This window comes from Cimex lectularius, unplaced genomic scaffold, assembly GCF_000648675.2.
Source record: "Cimex lectularius strain Harlan isolate CLEC.00 unplaced genomic scaffold, Clec_2.1 scaffold111, whole genome shotgun sequence".
Lineage (NCBI taxonomy): Eukaryota > Metazoa > Arthropoda > Insecta > Hemiptera > Cimicidae > Cimex > Cimex lectularius.
The window spans coordinates 439,942-456,088 of record NW_019392681.1 but is presented as its reverse complement, the minus strand read 5'-3'; the positions used below and the strand labels follow the sequence as shown (position 1 = coordinate 456,088).

Sequence of the window (16,147 nt, the reverse complement as noted above, 5' to 3'; positions counted from 1 at the left end):
TAGGAAATACTTGCGTTTAGGAGGGAACATTTGAATATTTCAATTACTAAATATTTATGAATGCAATAATAAATCAACACTTTCAACAATTATACACACACACAAAATATAAATACTTATATATGTGGGCATTTTGGTTAAATCTTATTTAAATAATCATGGACTGATAATAAATCAATCCTTTTTTTAGAAACTTCCGGAGTAGCCCAAGGTTCACACCTTGGCCCATTGCTTTTCCTATTTTTTATGATGTCACTCGCATTTTCTATGGTGCTAGAGTCTTAATGTTTGCAGATAATCTTAAATTATTTACAGGAATCAGTACAGTTCAGGATGCAATTAGTCTAAACTAGAACTTAAAACTTGTGGATAAATCAATTGTGTTTCCTTGTGTATGTAGAAACTCAATGTATTTATTAGCATGAATGTGCAGTGTGACAGGGCCGATGGCAGAATATTGTAATAATCATCTTATTTATTGAAAACAGGAGAATTCAAAGTTGGGTTGAACTTGATAACGATAGAGAACTTTAAGGGTGATTAAGTTTGTAAAATGTTTAGTATTCCGGTTGGTAAAACCCAGTATTCTTGAAGCTTTGTGTTTAATTTTTTGATGTGTTCATTAAAAAAAGAATTGATGATTGATTATAATTCCCAAGTTGTGTAAACTATCAGTTCTGATTTCTAATTATTGATTTATATAAACTTTTTTTGTGAGTGTGACAGGATTAGAGATCTACCGTTTTTTAAGAGGCACAGGACTAAAACTACATATTTTCTCATATCAATATCTTGAATTCTATCCATGATATCAAAATTCAAAACTGAGTGTATTCTACTGAAAATAATGAAGATAAATAGATATAAATATATTTTTTTCCTAGATCTATTTTCAAAAAAACATTTATAGCCATATAATTGTTTACTGATAATATTCCCCGACAAATACAGTGACAGTTCTACATTGTAGACCATACAAATAATTTAAAAAAATTATAATTCCTAAATCTAATGGAACAGGAATAAATGGAACACAACTTTTGTAGTGATCAAAGTTTTATTTATATTCAGCCCATCTTCCTCTTGGTGGGTTTTCTATGGCCTCAATAAGGCACTTCATGTCTACAAATCTATTATTCTTAGCGACACAAGGTAAACTATCCTCAGTACAGCTCATATCCTGAAAACGTAACTTCCTTGAGGACATTGAACCTCTTGAAATGGACAATGCTCTTGAGGATGTGTAACAATATAGAGATTCTGGACTTGGTAGTTGAAATGCCTCTCAAAATTGAGGGTAATGCCTAAATATTGTAAAAATAATTGACCAAAATAGGAAAAATTCCAATTGAATAAGCTCATAAAGTTTAAACTTACCACTTCTGGTGTCATTGGGGCTAGTTGCTGCTTTGCCATGGAACTTCCTTTTGTCATAGGATTTATCCTGGCTGTAAAATTGTTTACAGCAATATTTAATTAGTTTCCCCTTGTGCTCATCAGGGTTAATTCTTGTCCTTCTCTTTTGAAATTTTAATGGTTTTGCTTTTTTGGATGTACAGTTTTCCTTGTAAGATGACAATTTCATAATTTTCAAATGCATCAACTCTGCTACTGATTCCACACTGTTGCAAAACTCTTCCCACTGTTCAATACTGGTGCTCCATTAATAAAATGGTAACAAAAGTAAAATAGTTTCATTTCTTCATAGTAGTTTCTTTACCTGACAATGTTAAGTTACAAGGAGTCAGTTTAGAATTTTATCAATGATCTTGGAATAAAAAAAAAAAAAAAATAACAAAAGAAGAAGCAAATTCTCAATTTTAACACAACAAATACAACTTCTATAACAGACTAGACTTAATAGTTTTGTAGAATATGGCGTATCTAATATGTTAATACTGTCTATACATTACTTTATATATTTACTCTTGAGTCTGTTAAAAAAATTGATTTTTTTGAAACAGGCTTACATGAAAGCATGCTTTATGGACTATGTACCTGAAAATAATAACAAGTATCTAGGAGAAATTATTTTTTTCATTTGGATCTAATTTTTGTTAATCGAGAATGATTTCAAACTTTTCTATTGCATTATTCTTAAAAGAGAAAATACTTCCAAAAAATTTTTACTTTCTATTTGAAAAACAAAAGTTTCATTCCAAACTCTGGTCATTTCAAGAGACAATAATCATCTATTTTAAATATAAACCAGAGGAAAAGTAATTAAATATGTTTCTTTCACTTTTTCTTAATTTTGTAGTACTAAAAAATAAACCACCCTGTATAACGAAGCAGTTTTGAAATTCACCAATGCCTAAGGAATTTCATCACAGAATTTTTGAAATATTTCATCAAATCTTCCAATATGTAAAGTTTACAGGTGTACGCCAGTGTAACAGCTTTCATCCAGACTGAAATTGTTTAGTACATAACTCATTCTTTAAATAACATTTTTTTAAGTCACAGATTTTAAGTTCAAAATTTAAAAATTTTCTGGCATTCTACTTCACTTACAGTGTGCTTTTTAAAATTTTTGTCACTCTTACTGAACACACTTTTTGAAATATATCTTTTAATCGAATAAAATAATAAGGCTCCCCAATCAAAGTTTGCTGTATTCCTTTTGATAATAATCTAATTATTCCTTTTAATAATAAATAATGATGCTTTATTGAGAGACTAATATTAATAAGTAATAATAATACATTTTTAAGAGTTAAATTTAACAACAATGGAATTTTATTCAACTGTTTGGAACTTCATTCCTTTTATTAATAGCCTATTTAAGGCTTTTTTGGCAACATGTTTATGTATGAGTACATATGTTATACATGTCTGTACATATATTTAGTTTTAATTTTCTTGATATTCCTTTCCCTCTAATATTATATGCAATGGGTTCTTTTTTAAAGTTATTTTTTAATTTGTTTCTTTTTATATGTACTATAATTCATGTATATGACCATCCAACTACCCATTTGGTTTCATGGGCAAGGGTAAAATATTTTGTATTTTCTTTCAATTGCAGAAATAAACACTGTTCTATTCTACTCAGTTGTATCGGTAAAAATAATTGTATACCTATATAGAAAGGAAGGTGTTAAGGAAAATGTTAAAAATTTATTTAAAGGAAAATAATGGGAGACCAAATAAATATTATGTTGAAAATAATCAATTTATTTAACAATAAACGTTAAAAAACAGTATATACATTTAATATATATCTCCATACGTATAAGAATTATAAATAAATATTTATATTATATATATATCTCTACAAATTTATAACTTTTATATACATATCAACCATTTAAAAACAAAAACATCAATATAATAAAATGATAAAATAATTAACATTTTGTAAGCAATATCAATTAACTCTGGCATCGTAATACCCATTTAGAACTAAAAAGAAAAAATATATTTTATAATTGCACATTTTGTTTAGACTCGATTATGTATTTACAACGATAAACCCGTTATGATTGCACTCAAACCCAGAAGAAAATTAAAATAAAAAGAATACCTTATAGTGTGTACGACTTTTTCTTTAGAGACGGGTAACAATCATACTGCCCCGTCTGTACTTATGTCAGGTGAGCTCTTATTGGAGTCCGATGTCGATATTTTGGGCAAGGCTTCAGGTAATGAATGTTTATACCTACAGTGCGTTCTAAGATTATCGCTCCTCGTGTACGTCGCTTGGCAGATGGGACAAACGAACCTTCCTGGGAAATGTACGTGGTAATGATTCCTAATGTGTGTCACAACTTTGCCACAAAGCCTACATCTATGTAGATTTGAGCAGCCGGGCAGCCGGTCAAACGCCATTTTCATATGTATTGCTCTCGAACCTGTATGAGAATTCATATTTCATGTTTTAGTTATCTTAAATAATAATATTACAAAAAAAAAGAAAAAAATTAAAAATTAGAATCTGTTGTACATATAATTTCTTTTGTGAAATCTTTCAAACCGTTTATTTACAGTGTTCAATTTATATTTAAAGTTTGTTAAAAATAAAACAAGGGGTATGCAAAAGAATTTTTGTACGTTTTAAAAATTCATATTTTTTTTTAGTTCATGCACAAAACAAAAACTTACAAAATAGCAAATCGATACTTTCAATGTGCAAGTCTCTCTACTTCATTTTAACATTTGTGTGTTGTGTTAGTACAGATACTAATAAATATTTCAGTACTTCGATAGTAGGTAAAAATTCACATCCGAATTTAAAAAAAAATCATGGGATAAGTGACCAAATACAAGCATTCCTCACCAAATTACAACCTTAGAAATTCAAGACGTGTCATTCATAAAAATTTACATCCTACACTCCAAACATAAAAGATCCGTAAAGACTGTTGCTGAAGACATACTTCATTTTGTATTTTCTAAGCTTATAAAACAATCACTTCAAATAGATTTTTTTGAAGGAATCTGCAAGAATTCCTTAAACTTACAAAATCAATATTGGCTTCTTTGGCTCTTTCTTATTCTTGTCAAATAGGAAGAAACCCCTAACACAACTTAAAAATTTAGCTGCTGACTCTTACTCAAAAAGAAAAATGAAATTGAGCAACAGTAAAAAAAAAAAAAAAAAAGATCTGCCACAAAGGAGGGCTTAATTATCTGTTGAGTGTTGTGAGTGGGGACATACACCTCTTAATATTACATTTTTCATGGAGGAAGGGTAGTATGAAAAAAAGCAAGGGCGACGGTGGAGATTGAACCTACAACTGCAGGTCTACAAGCCAAGAGTCTATCCTACTGACCATTTGACTACCGCAGCCCCCTGGGTCAAATCACTTCACAAGACTTTTCATACTGTTCAAAATTAAAAATCCTTGGGCTATGCCAGGATTTGAACCCAGAACTGCTAATGAGTCAGATGTCCAAACCACTGGGCCACTTGTTAGGTAATGTTTACAAATAACAAGAAAATACCACGCATTTATCGACTTGCCTGTCTTTGCTTTTGCCTTTTTCACTGTGTATTATTAATAAATACATTATTCACTGTGTATCTAATTTTCATATCACAACAATATTCAGGCAGTTGCAATATTTAGTACATAAAGTATTTGAGTACAATCAAAAATTTTGGGTGGCAGCAGCCTATATATCATTCATTATTTATGTAAGCATGATTAATAAAATTTCAGAGTAAACTTTTTCTTTATTATAATGCTTAAAAAATAGAATCTGAAGGCAGATTAAGTAATAGCAATTTCTAATTTATTATTATTACTTTTTTAGAAATTCAATATATACAATTTTTCTAATACATACAAAGTGGTATGTTTGGGTGTTTAACACGTGCACTGCAAATAACACCTTGGTGGCTTCCAGCTCTCAAATTTTTCCAAATATATCTGCTTGACAAGTCAAACAAAGTAGGACCAGCAATGAACATGTTAACGGAAATATCATGTTTGCTTTTACTACGACAAATTTCATCTTTGATTACATTCCTGAGATACGCGGAGCAATGTATGGCCTGATCAGGTTTAATTTGACATACACAGCTTCAGCAGTTGGCCTAGGTGTTATTTTTCATAATAGCATTGAAGTACCAACATAACAAAGACAATTTTACATATTCCTTCTCGAAACCAAAGGTAAGGAAAATTTGATCAGAGACCATCAAGCTAGTTGTGTATCCTTGTGATATATTTTGTCACTATAACATTTTATAACTTAATTAATACTTTTATTTGTGATATACGTTTGTAATATTTTATTTGGTGGCTAAAGAACCAAATTAGGATATTTTAATGCCGTTCTTTTAGTGGTTTGGCTCTACCAATCAAACTATATAGTAGATATATCCCAATCGTGGAAACATTAAAGCACGAGCTTTATTAATGTTTATATACTTAATATTTANAAATATATTTATTGGTCATATAGAGGAAATATACTGAAATTTGCACATAATTTCTCTTCTGCTACTATCAAATAATGACAGCGTATTTTTGAACAACTAATCTTATTTCATCACATTTCAAAAAGATCAACCATTAGTTGAAGAGTACAATATAAACTTTGTTCTAGGAGAAAAAATTTTGTATCACCAACTGTTGTAAATCAAGTTCGTGATTTACGTAAAATTGTCATATTTGATGAGGCAAATCAACTTTTAAGCTGCAGTGTCTCTTCCGTAGAGGTTTTTCATTCTTCTTCTTGAGGCAAGATTATACGGTAAATGGTGATAAAAAAAAGTACTTGCCTGAACTTGATTTGATAGACAAATTGGTAACACATTTGTGTTAATGGATACTAACACATAATTTGATTAAAAATAAGAAAAAGACAAATATATGTACAAATAACATGCATCTATAAAGAGAAAAAAAACATGAGGCCAACAGAGTTAGTTTAGAATAGGAAACAAGCTGTTAGTAAAGCTAAAAATACAGCAAACCTACACATGCAAATTTTGGGATGTCATTCTAACCTGGAATAATTTTCGTGGAATTATTATTTTTTGTTTGTTTTAATTTTCTCATTCCCTCCTAATTTGTGAAGGAAGGGTGATTTGGATGGATAGGGAAACCCATTATTTATTTACATGGCAAGTGGGTAATGCTTGTTTTTTATGTGATATTTGAGATTATCTTTTCGCGTGTAGACGTGAGGGCAGTAGGGGCAAGCTGCGCTGCGAGGTATGTGGCTGTTCGCATGGTGCCATTTGTTGCTCACAGTCTTGCCACAAATTCGGCACCTGAAGAGGACGGGGGAGATTTTCGTGAAAAGAGTCTCATATTCTGGGCTCTGCCTCCTCTTAACTGCAACAGAAATACGCAAACACCAAACTCAATCTCTCTCCACCCACACACACATCCCCACAATTTCTTTAAAACAAAAAAATTATAGAAAAAAATACTTCGAAATCAAAAGTAAAGGTTACAACAAAAAATATAATAAAGGGCTATTTGCAATCATGGATCTTTATTTCGCCTAATGTTAAAAAATAAAAACAAACGCTTTTTTTTGCCACACTCATTTGTTTTTGTTTTTAATTAAAATTCTTCACTAAATTTCACAATAAAAATATAAAATTTGTTTGCTTTTTACATATCTTTTTAAAACCTTAATTCACAAATGATAACAAACATAACCTTGGACAATTTTACCATGGAAGGATTTGGGATCGCTTAAACACTTATTTTATTAGGTTTTTACAACAAGACCGACAAGATTAATAAAACATTTTCAAATGCATTTACTATGACTAGAAAGCATCACAACATGGTTGAAGTTCTGATTTGTTTGTAAATACAAAGGCAAGATAATTATGGTTTCTTATTCTTGATTCACTTTTCAATATAAATATGAAGTAACATTGAACACTGACAGGTTTTTATTTTTATTAATGAAATACGTAATGACAGTACTGAATAAACACAGAAAAGGCTTCATATGCTAACTACTTGGTTTATTATAACACTGATATGATGAGCAACATGCAGTTTGGTTAATACAGTAACAATTTATAATCCACAATATTAATTGATACATCAGTTAAGTAGAATAATTGAGATACGAAGAGAAAATTGTTAATTACAACTGGTTCCATTCTTTAAAAATTCTTTGGTGTCTTCAGTAAGGTGCGCTATTTGGAGTAGGCAGAGGGTAAAGCGATGGAAATAATCCATACAGGTATCTGGAAATAGCTAGGCCGTGAATTCGCCTTGTGTGGCTCTTAAGGGTATCGATTCGAGAATAAACTGCATCACAGTAAGGGCATTTGTGATTCCGGGAGAAGTGTGTCTGAAGATGGTGCCATTTGCTTTTCACTGTCTTCGAACAAAGAAGGCAAAGGAACGTTTCTGGAGTCTTTGGGTCGGCCCTGAATATCGTTTCGTTGTCCTTGTTGTTAAAGTGAAGAGGGCTTACTGTTGGTATTTGGCTTGCCAGTGCAACTTTATTTTTTCCTGTGAAAACCCACAACAAACACCAAACTCAAGACCACCCAGCCCCGCGATATTTACAATAAACCTCAATGAATGAATAAAAATTTCTGGGGGATAGTTAATCTTAATGACACAATATCATCATTATAACAAAAAACCATTGTTATTGTGCGTAATAAATTGCTGTGAGTATAGCCCATGGGGGAAAAACACCACAAGCGTTAAAAGGGGAATTTTGCCAGGTAAATCATTTTATGTCTCAATTAAGTTATATACACATAGTGACAAAAAATGATTTCCAGTTTTATTCTTTCATCCCACAAGACCTTTATGAATGGAAAAAGTTACAACTTACCATCAAGGAGATCTGCTGTGTCGTGTATAGAGCCTTGATCAAACTCTAATTTCATTGAACTCCCTTGCCCCCCTCCGCCCTTTTCATCGTCCTGTAAAATAGAACACAACCTTACCTAATCTGACGTGTTTTATTATTATTTGCTTTTGTTCTTCTTAAAATGTATTTATACTACTGTATCATGAGGTAAAATCTTTTTGATACTGCAGCAAGCAGCATTTATACAATTGCATAATACAAAATTAAGATGGACAATAAATTATTCCAAATAAATAAGTTTTAAAAACAGAAAAATATTTCAATGTGACAATAAAATTTATCTTGTCAGGCTGCAATCGAGATCAAGCCACTGAAATCTTTCTTCCAACAGACACAAAGAAAAATAATATAATGATACAATAAAAATATTAGTGACATTTAATTTTATTGTAATTTACAGCCTATAAAAATATATGACCAAGAATATCCTTTCTATAGAAATGTACATGGTAAGTCACATACATTGTTTAGGATTGACAATAAAATGTTCTTCAACTCTCTTGTACATTAGGAAGCTTTGCAAGGCTATTAAAAAAACTTGCGCATTTATAAAATAATTCAGAGAAAGCAAAACACTATTTGATTATATAACATTTTAATATTATATCAAAACCCTGCTTTTGTTTGTTTGATGATTACCGCTGAAAAAGAAAGTAACATGTGTAATTCTAAAATAAGAAAGAAATTGTTCTAGTTAAACATGTTCACACTAGAAAAGGAAATGAATAATAGACAAAAGAAATATACTGTCTTCATCTGAATATTACAACAAAATCTGTTTTTTCAATATGACAAATAATTTTTTTTAAAATTCTGTAAGAAATTCATTTTTCTTCCCTTTTGAGCAAAGTGAATTACAAATTTATTAGTACTTGGTTGTACACAATTCATAATAAAAAACACAAGGGGGGAAATTTAAATTGATTATAAACAGCAATTATACAAACACAAGTACAAAAAAAACACAAAAAACTAGAATTAATGAATGACATTTATTTCAATGTATAACAAAAATAATTTAATGAAATACAACTAAAGGTTTACACTATCATTTTCTTAAACATACACATAAAAAAAGAATTACTAAAATACTATGTTAATTGAAAAATATTTTTTTGTTGTTGAAAAAATGCTGCTGTTATTGTTTGGTACTCATTTTATGATTGGTATACCTTAATTTTTACTAGAATAAGCAATCACAAAATTCTTTCTTATCACAGACCTTTTTTAAAAATAAAAATATTTTAAATTTTTAAATCCATCTTCTAACCAATACTTTTCTTATACGACCACAGCCCACATAGCTAACTAAACAAGCAGCATTTTTAATAATTTTATTTTAATATTTATAAAACTATTGGATATTATATACAATAAACTGGTAACATTAAATTTTGATATTTTTTTCCAGACAAAATGGAATGTGAACTAAACAGAAAAAAATCAAGGAGAAAAAAAGTAACTTTGATTTAAAAAAATGCAAAATTGAGGGTAAATATTTGTTATACATTATGTAAAATTTATAAAAATATGTATAATGTCACAGTAGGCATATAAAAAACTGTACTTATAAAATTATTATTATTTTTTCTTTTTGCACTTTGTAAAATGCAAAATACACATAAGACTTCATTGACTTTCAAATATTAGTTTTGACATATCTGGATTACAACAATTTAATCAGATCTTTATTAAAAAAAAAAAAAAAAAAAAAAAAAAATTACTTAATATTGAAAACAATTTTTTTAATCTAATAAAGAAAAGGTCTGATTTAACACATCTTTTTCTACTTAATGCTCATATCCTTAAAAACTTATCCGAGACTACGCTCCAAAGCACCAATTATCACAGTCTATTGAACGAATTTTGAATTTTGTCATGTTCATCACCATGGCACCGAGAAATGTTCCTAGATAATTTTATTGGTATATGAAAATTTTCAATGACTCAAACCTTAAGACCTAAGCTTTAAAATTGCCATTAACATACAAATTAATGACTATAACACTGAGTTGAATGTTAAAATCATATTGCTGGATGCAATTAAAATTTTGATTCTGACAATAAGTAACTTAACTTTTAAATGAAAGAAATATATAAACAAAAATAATTGATCACAAATTTTTTTCTCTTTTTATGATTAAGCTTACATAAAACCTTTCCTTACTAATTTAACACTGACATATGTGACATGAAAAATGAAAGTGTAAATTCTATATATAAAAAAAAAATCTCATAAATGTTCTATTTTCTGTTAGCTTTTCTTAATGAGCAATATAATTTTAACATAAAAAAAACTTGCGATAACAATAATGCAAAGCAATTTAAGCTCTACAGCAATAATATGAATAAACAAACTTTGGGTTTGAACAATTTAAACAATCCGTATTTTAGTTTAAACCTGAGATGCTCATAACTGACCTGAATTAAGACAAATTTAGCATTAAATTGTATATAATTGTCAAAAAACCCATACGCACAGAGCTTGAAAGTAATTGTGAAAACTGCTGTTTCAAAAATGAAAAATTAATAACACGTAGTAATAATAAAAAAGGTTTCCTTTTCTTGTTTAACAAAAGTAATAGTTCTTGTGTTTATACATGTTATTCAACAGAAATTCAATCCAATATTAAAAATTGTTTAATAAAATAATATTTTAAAACACAATTATTATCCAAAGTATAATAAATTTACAAATTCTATAGACATCAAAGCAGTTCTCAACATACAATAAGCTAGGGGTATGGAAAGTTACTTGTACATCATTCAGGGGGTTTATCGGATCTTGATAAATCTGTTGGATTTCTTTCTGTGTTGTCTTTCTCCTTGGCCATGCAGAGCTGATGAGATTTACACCTATCGTGATGATTGACAATTTCAAGTCGAAAGTTACAGTTTCCTTCTACAAAAGATGTCCTCATTTCAGGTATGGTGCCCGACCATTTGCGACAAAATTTACAATACATCATATTCTGTTGTTCGTCGTACTGAAGCCAATAGTAGTTTTCAAGCCAACCGGGTCGAAACCTGCCGCCCTTCCTTGGAGTGCTGAGGCGGGCCTGGGATCCGGTTATAGACTGTATAACGGATATTTCCTGGGGACGTTGCTGATTCTGTTGGGCTTGGAGCTGGACTTGGGAGGATTGCTGGTGTAGGGTCATAGGGGCCATTAGGCACCTGAGCCTAGACGAAAAAGCGGATGTGTGGGGGAGAGCTAACTTAGGGAGATCTACCTTATTCCTTTGGTTCGCCAGGTAGCCTCTCAGAACTTCGCCACCTCCACTATCTTCAGTCTGTCAACACACAAATCTCTCCGTTAGTGCTCCGTCCCCCACACATCTACCTCCTAGAACTATACACCACACAACACATCCTAACACTAATTACAATTTTTTAAGTTGTGTTTAATTTGTTCAAATTTAAAACAAATCGTAAATTTTCTATTTACTTACAATTGATTGTTGCTGGTCATCTACCGACTCCTCGTCCATGTTAACTGTCTCATGTTTAATTACAGGTATTGTCGGATCCGGAGGTTCTGGAGATGGCATTTGGGGGTATTTGGCTGGAGATTGTGAACTATGACTTGTTGAGTTGTAGCCGCCCTGCAAAAATGAAGTAATTTTAATATAAGTACTGACCAATCAAAGAGGACATATTTTAAACAAACCAAATCACTAATGAACTATACATATACATTTTTTTAAGTACAAAAAAAAAGCCTTTAACACATGTATTGCTAAGTTTTCATGTGTGAGTACATTTGGATTAAGCAGGGTAAAGTAAGTAGCTAGTATAATTTTTTTCTCTTTTTTGTTGAAGTAACATAAAATAATGAATATTCACTCCTGTGAGTCGCACCTGCACGTCATATCTATTTCCTGGCATGAGTGACTCATACATGTAAATGATAAATTTAAAATTGAGAATTTTTATTTTCATATAATCATTTTATCATGCTCAAGAGAACCTGCAGTCAACGCATTAAAATATGTGACTAAAATATTGAACATAGTAAAAATAAATGAGGAAACAATAAGTTTTGTGAGGTGAACATGTAGCTTGATCTACTGGTTTACATTTTCCCGCTGGTTATGTCAGTTTTATTTTGTTTTGAATATTTTTTATATGTTGTAATATTGCTAATGGATGAAATAGCTACAACTTCTCTTTACGTGGACCAAGCTGGAATGTTGTTAATTATGTTTTCATAAGTAAAAAATAAAAAAAATAAAATGCTGTGTTGTTATGTAAGTTATGTATATTTTCTACATTATGGGGTCCCTCTAATAAATAGCAAAAGTTGAAAAAACATCTTAAGGTTTAACTATACTAAAAAGTTGCACACAAAGTATAAGTACAAACAAATGTTTAATAACAGAATTATTTAGGAGGTTCCACTGTGTCTAGTGAACGGCTAGCGTTGTAGAGTATCTATATAATTTTTATAATTTAAGTATCTTACCATTGCATTTATTACAATAAATATTACAATCCTTGTAAATAATATTGTGACTAGACTAGATCTTTTGATAGTATACAACGTTTCTGTATTTAAACTCAAGGTGTCCCAATCTCTTGCTGACATTATCGAATCCGTTATAGTACATCCATGGCAAAATCGTCTTTATGTTCTGGATCAAAAGAACTGATCAACCAACTGCGATAATAGTTGTCACGTTCTAACAATTTGTTATTCATGACACATGTCATATCCACGTACTTCCAGTATCCATAAACAAGAATAGAACCCTTCGGGGCTCAAGTTATCTGCTCTTTCTGCTGGAAAGAACTCATAGTGGTAACTACTAGAATAAATTTTCCTTTTCGGCATATATAGAAAGAAGCTGTTTTAGAACCCGCAATAGCAAATTACGTGATTTAGGGATGATTTTGAGTTCGATAAAAGAGGCCTCCTGGCAGGGCTTGCACAACCCTTTGGCTGATGCCAACCTCTGCCACAAGTATTAGTTATTAGATGCAAAGTTTGAATGATGTTCGTTCTATTTTCTAGGGCAATTAAATTGAATTGTGTGGGCACAATAAAAAAAAATTACTACAAAAATTGAATATGTACCCAAACATGGTGGAATACACTTTAAAAATGAATCCTGATTTTTTTTTTTACTTATCCAGCTCGGAGGATGCAGAATTATTTCTTGAGCAATGTTGAAAATTATTTTAACAACCTGTTGACTTTAAAATTACAATACCAAATTAACAAGTTTTTCAGTTCATAACCATAAGATCTTTAGAGAACACGGTCTAAGCTAAGGTTGAGGTGGTTTATTATTGTGGTATTTCTCATGCAAAACGTAATGTAAATTGTTTAATATTTTAACTTAATTTATCTTTAGAAGTTTGATGATAAAAAATAATTTCAAGTCTTGGTTGAGATGAAAAAGTTAGCGACACCAGCGGGATTCGAACCCACAACCTTCGGCTCAATATGCCACTGCTCTAACCACTTGAGCTATCGTGACTTCGATCTACTTGGACACACCTCATCTCAACTTACAACACTTTTTATTTTCCCTCTTTTTGCCATTTTTAAATGTCGCGTAATCAGAATTCGATTCTCAAATTATGAAGTGACATGGGGAGCTGTTAGCGAAGTGATTATTTCATTAATTATTATATCTCTTTAATCAGCCATCTGTATTTTATTTTGTCAGAATTGTGAATAAGTGTGTAAGTTGAATTTTGAATAAAATTGAATTACTATGCTGAAATAAGCTGTGGGGAAAGTTGTGCTTTATTCCACATCTTCAAAATTGTGGTGTAAAACTGAAGTCAACTTGATTTGCTCTCCAAAATTCACTCACTAAATCCAACTTACATTGGATCTAGACACAGGGGCAGGAGTGTTTGGTCCTGGATTCCAATGTTCAGAACCCATGGGAAAAGTACACCAGTATCTTCCAGGATGAAGTCCATGCAATTGAAACATGTACTCAATTCAACCTGAACAAAGGGTAAAAACAAGAACACAGTGTCATGCCAGGCAGTCAGCAGAGCATCATTGGCTCAAAGATGGTGCTGAATTGCAAAATAAAATAAAATAAATTGGGTATTCAAAATAAAATTACTCTCTGTAGGACCCCAGGACATTTAGGAAAAATAAAGGGAAACAAGAGAGAGCGTACACCCTTGCAAGGAAAGGAGCCAACTACCCTTCTGTACCAAAGGAATCTACCTATCAATGAGTATCTTATAAAAAAACAATATGAAAAAGAAGAAACAGTGGAATTTACTCATTGTACACAAACATATCACGAACCTTCTAGCGAGTTTTGACAGGAAAAAGCAACATAATGTATTAAAGGAAGCAGGAAACAACTTCAAATCCTAACAGGATACAGAGGGCTAATTGGGCATTTTAGGAATATTGATATAATTCAACACGGTAAGTGTAGATTCTAAATGGAAGTAGAAGAGATACCAAATATCTATTAACAAACTGTGGTTCATCTGCTTGCATGAAGTGTTCTGAGATACAAAACGTAACCGTAGAAGAAATTCAACCATTGAGCCTGCTAGTCAATTCTTGAGGACTCACTGCTGTGTTATAGGTACAGAATGGGGATACAATCAAAGGGCATAGTACATACCCCGACTTCATCTATATCCAACTTACATACTATTCACAATTCATGCAAAAATGTAGTCAACCACTTTACAAACCTTACGATTGAAGTTGATTAGTCTTTAAAAGTAAAACAAGATAAAAGGTTTATTTTCTTACTTGTGGTTCAGGAGAGTATTTTTCGTTTCCTTGATACGAGGGTCCAGCTTGTTCGGAGCTGTTTGACATTTTTCTCTTTCGCCTTTCGTTGGGCGATGACGGCCGCTGCTTAGGGCCTGGTTCGAAAAGGCCCTCCTCGCTCAGTTTGCTCTGCCCTTCCCTGGAATCGGCCAGCCCTCGGATCTGCAGGGCGGTGGCCGTCTTGAGTATCCCGCCCAGCTCGTCCTGCTTCACGTTGGCCTCCCCATTGTACATGAAGTGCAGCAACACCTGCATCTCGACTGCGGTAACGTCCCTAAGGAATATGATCGGATGCGGGTGTTGGTTCTGGAGGAATAATTTCTCGAAATAAGGGCTACACGCAGACAGTATCGCCTGGTGGGCTTTGAAAGTCTTGAAATCGTCGTTATCACAGGTGACAGCCAGTGTTACATCCACTAGGGATTCTTTCTCTAAGAATTTCGAAAGGACATCAGTCAGATTAGACTTGTGGTTATTCCATCTCAGGCAGAACTCCGGTTCCATAGCTATTTTCCTTGGCTAACCTACAACGGAAAAATAGAAAATTAATCACTTTCACTCTCCCTGAGGCTGGTTATTGTCGAAAACGAGGGAAACGTTAACGACGGCAGGTCATTCACCTCTCGTCAAATCGGCATTTCTGTATGAAATAAGTCGCAAGCGAAAAATAAAAAGGGCTCGGGTCCTCGCGGAAACTTTAAAGGCAACAGTTGTCGAAATCAAATTTTCCAAGAGTTAAATATTCATGGAAACAGGACCATAATAAATGTCAACGTAGCCATTTTGGCAAAGTTATTTAGGACGGATTCAATGTTGGCAATTTTTTTTGGCCGACTCAAAAGGATCTCGTTTAAGGCGAAAAACACCGAGGGAAAAGAATGTCACACGTCGAGGTGGACCCACTCGAAATCATCGACCCTCATAAAACAATTATTAATTTATCAAAAATAAATAAAATTCTGTAAACCTTACCTTCCAAGGCCTAAATTCCATTTATATCTCTCAATGGCGGCTCCCCCACCTACTAATGCTCACTAGATCATCTGTTCCCCCCTCTTACAAACACGT

General features: G+C 31.9%; 2 protein-coding genes across 10 annotated transcripts in view; one reads left to right on the top strand and one right to left on the bottom strand.

Annotated features, from left to right (window-relative positions):
- Positions 1-1,069: 1,069 nt before the first annotated feature.
- On the bottom strand, positions 1,070-16,147 carry LOC106668621 (sex determination protein fruitless-like). Of its 8 annotated transcripts, XM_014397543.2 has the most exons (8): positions 16,052-16,142; positions 15,059-15,603; positions 11,766-11,918; positions 11,547-11,606; positions 8,275-8,365; positions 3,527-3,854; positions 1,378-1,720; positions 1,070-1,304 (listed from the first exon to the last, which is right to left on the bottom strand). In XM_014397543.2, the coding sequence occupies exons 2-6, from the start codon at positions 15,581-15,583 to the stop codon at positions 3,568-3,570; spliced, it is 1,116 nt and encodes a 371-aa protein (XP_014253029.1). In that variant the 5' UTR covers positions 15,584-15,603; positions 16,052-16,142; the 3' UTR covers positions 1,070-1,304; positions 1,378-1,720; positions 3,527-3,567. The 8 variants fall into 8 exon arrangements, with proteins under 8 accessions (XP_014253029.1, XP_014253028.1, XP_014253031.1 ...); XM_014397546.2 differs by lacking the exons at positions 1,070-1,304; positions 1,378-1,720 and adding an exon at positions 6,461-6,791 and having other exon boundaries at positions 3,702-3,854; positions 16,052-16,145; XM_014397542.2 differs by lacking the exons at positions 1,070-1,304; positions 1,378-1,720 and having other exon boundaries at positions 3,524-3,854; positions 16,052-16,141.
- The window catches only part of LOC106668620 (soluble guanylate cyclase 89Da-like), a 48,437-nt gene continuing 44,365 nt past the window's right edge, over positions 12,076-16,147 (top strand). The window contains exon 1 of one of the 2 annotated variants that reach the window (XM_014397536.2): positions 12,076-12,095. The gene's annotated coding sequence lies outside the window, so the exon portion shown is untranslated. Of the gene's footprint in view, positions 12,096-13,946; positions 14,720-16,147 lie in introns of those variants that run through there. The other variant, XM_024225647.1, reaches the window with a different exon arrangement.

What these genes read in the sequence shown, in the direction of transcription:
- LOC106668621 (XM_014397540.2), bottom strand. Translation starts at nt 15,583, where the DNA reads ATGGAACCGGAGTTCTGCCTGAGATGGAATAACCACAAGTCTAATCTG. An exon ending in AATACTCTCCTGAACCACAA is followed by an intron (nt 11,919 to 15,058) that starts GTAAGAAAATAA and finishes TCATTTTTGCAG; the next exon opens with GGCGGCTACAACTCAACAAG. An exon ending in ATGACCAGCAACAATCAATT is followed by an intron (nt 11,607 to 11,765) that starts GTAAGTAAATAG and finishes GTGTGTTGACAG; the next exon opens with ACTGAAGATAGTGGAGGTGG.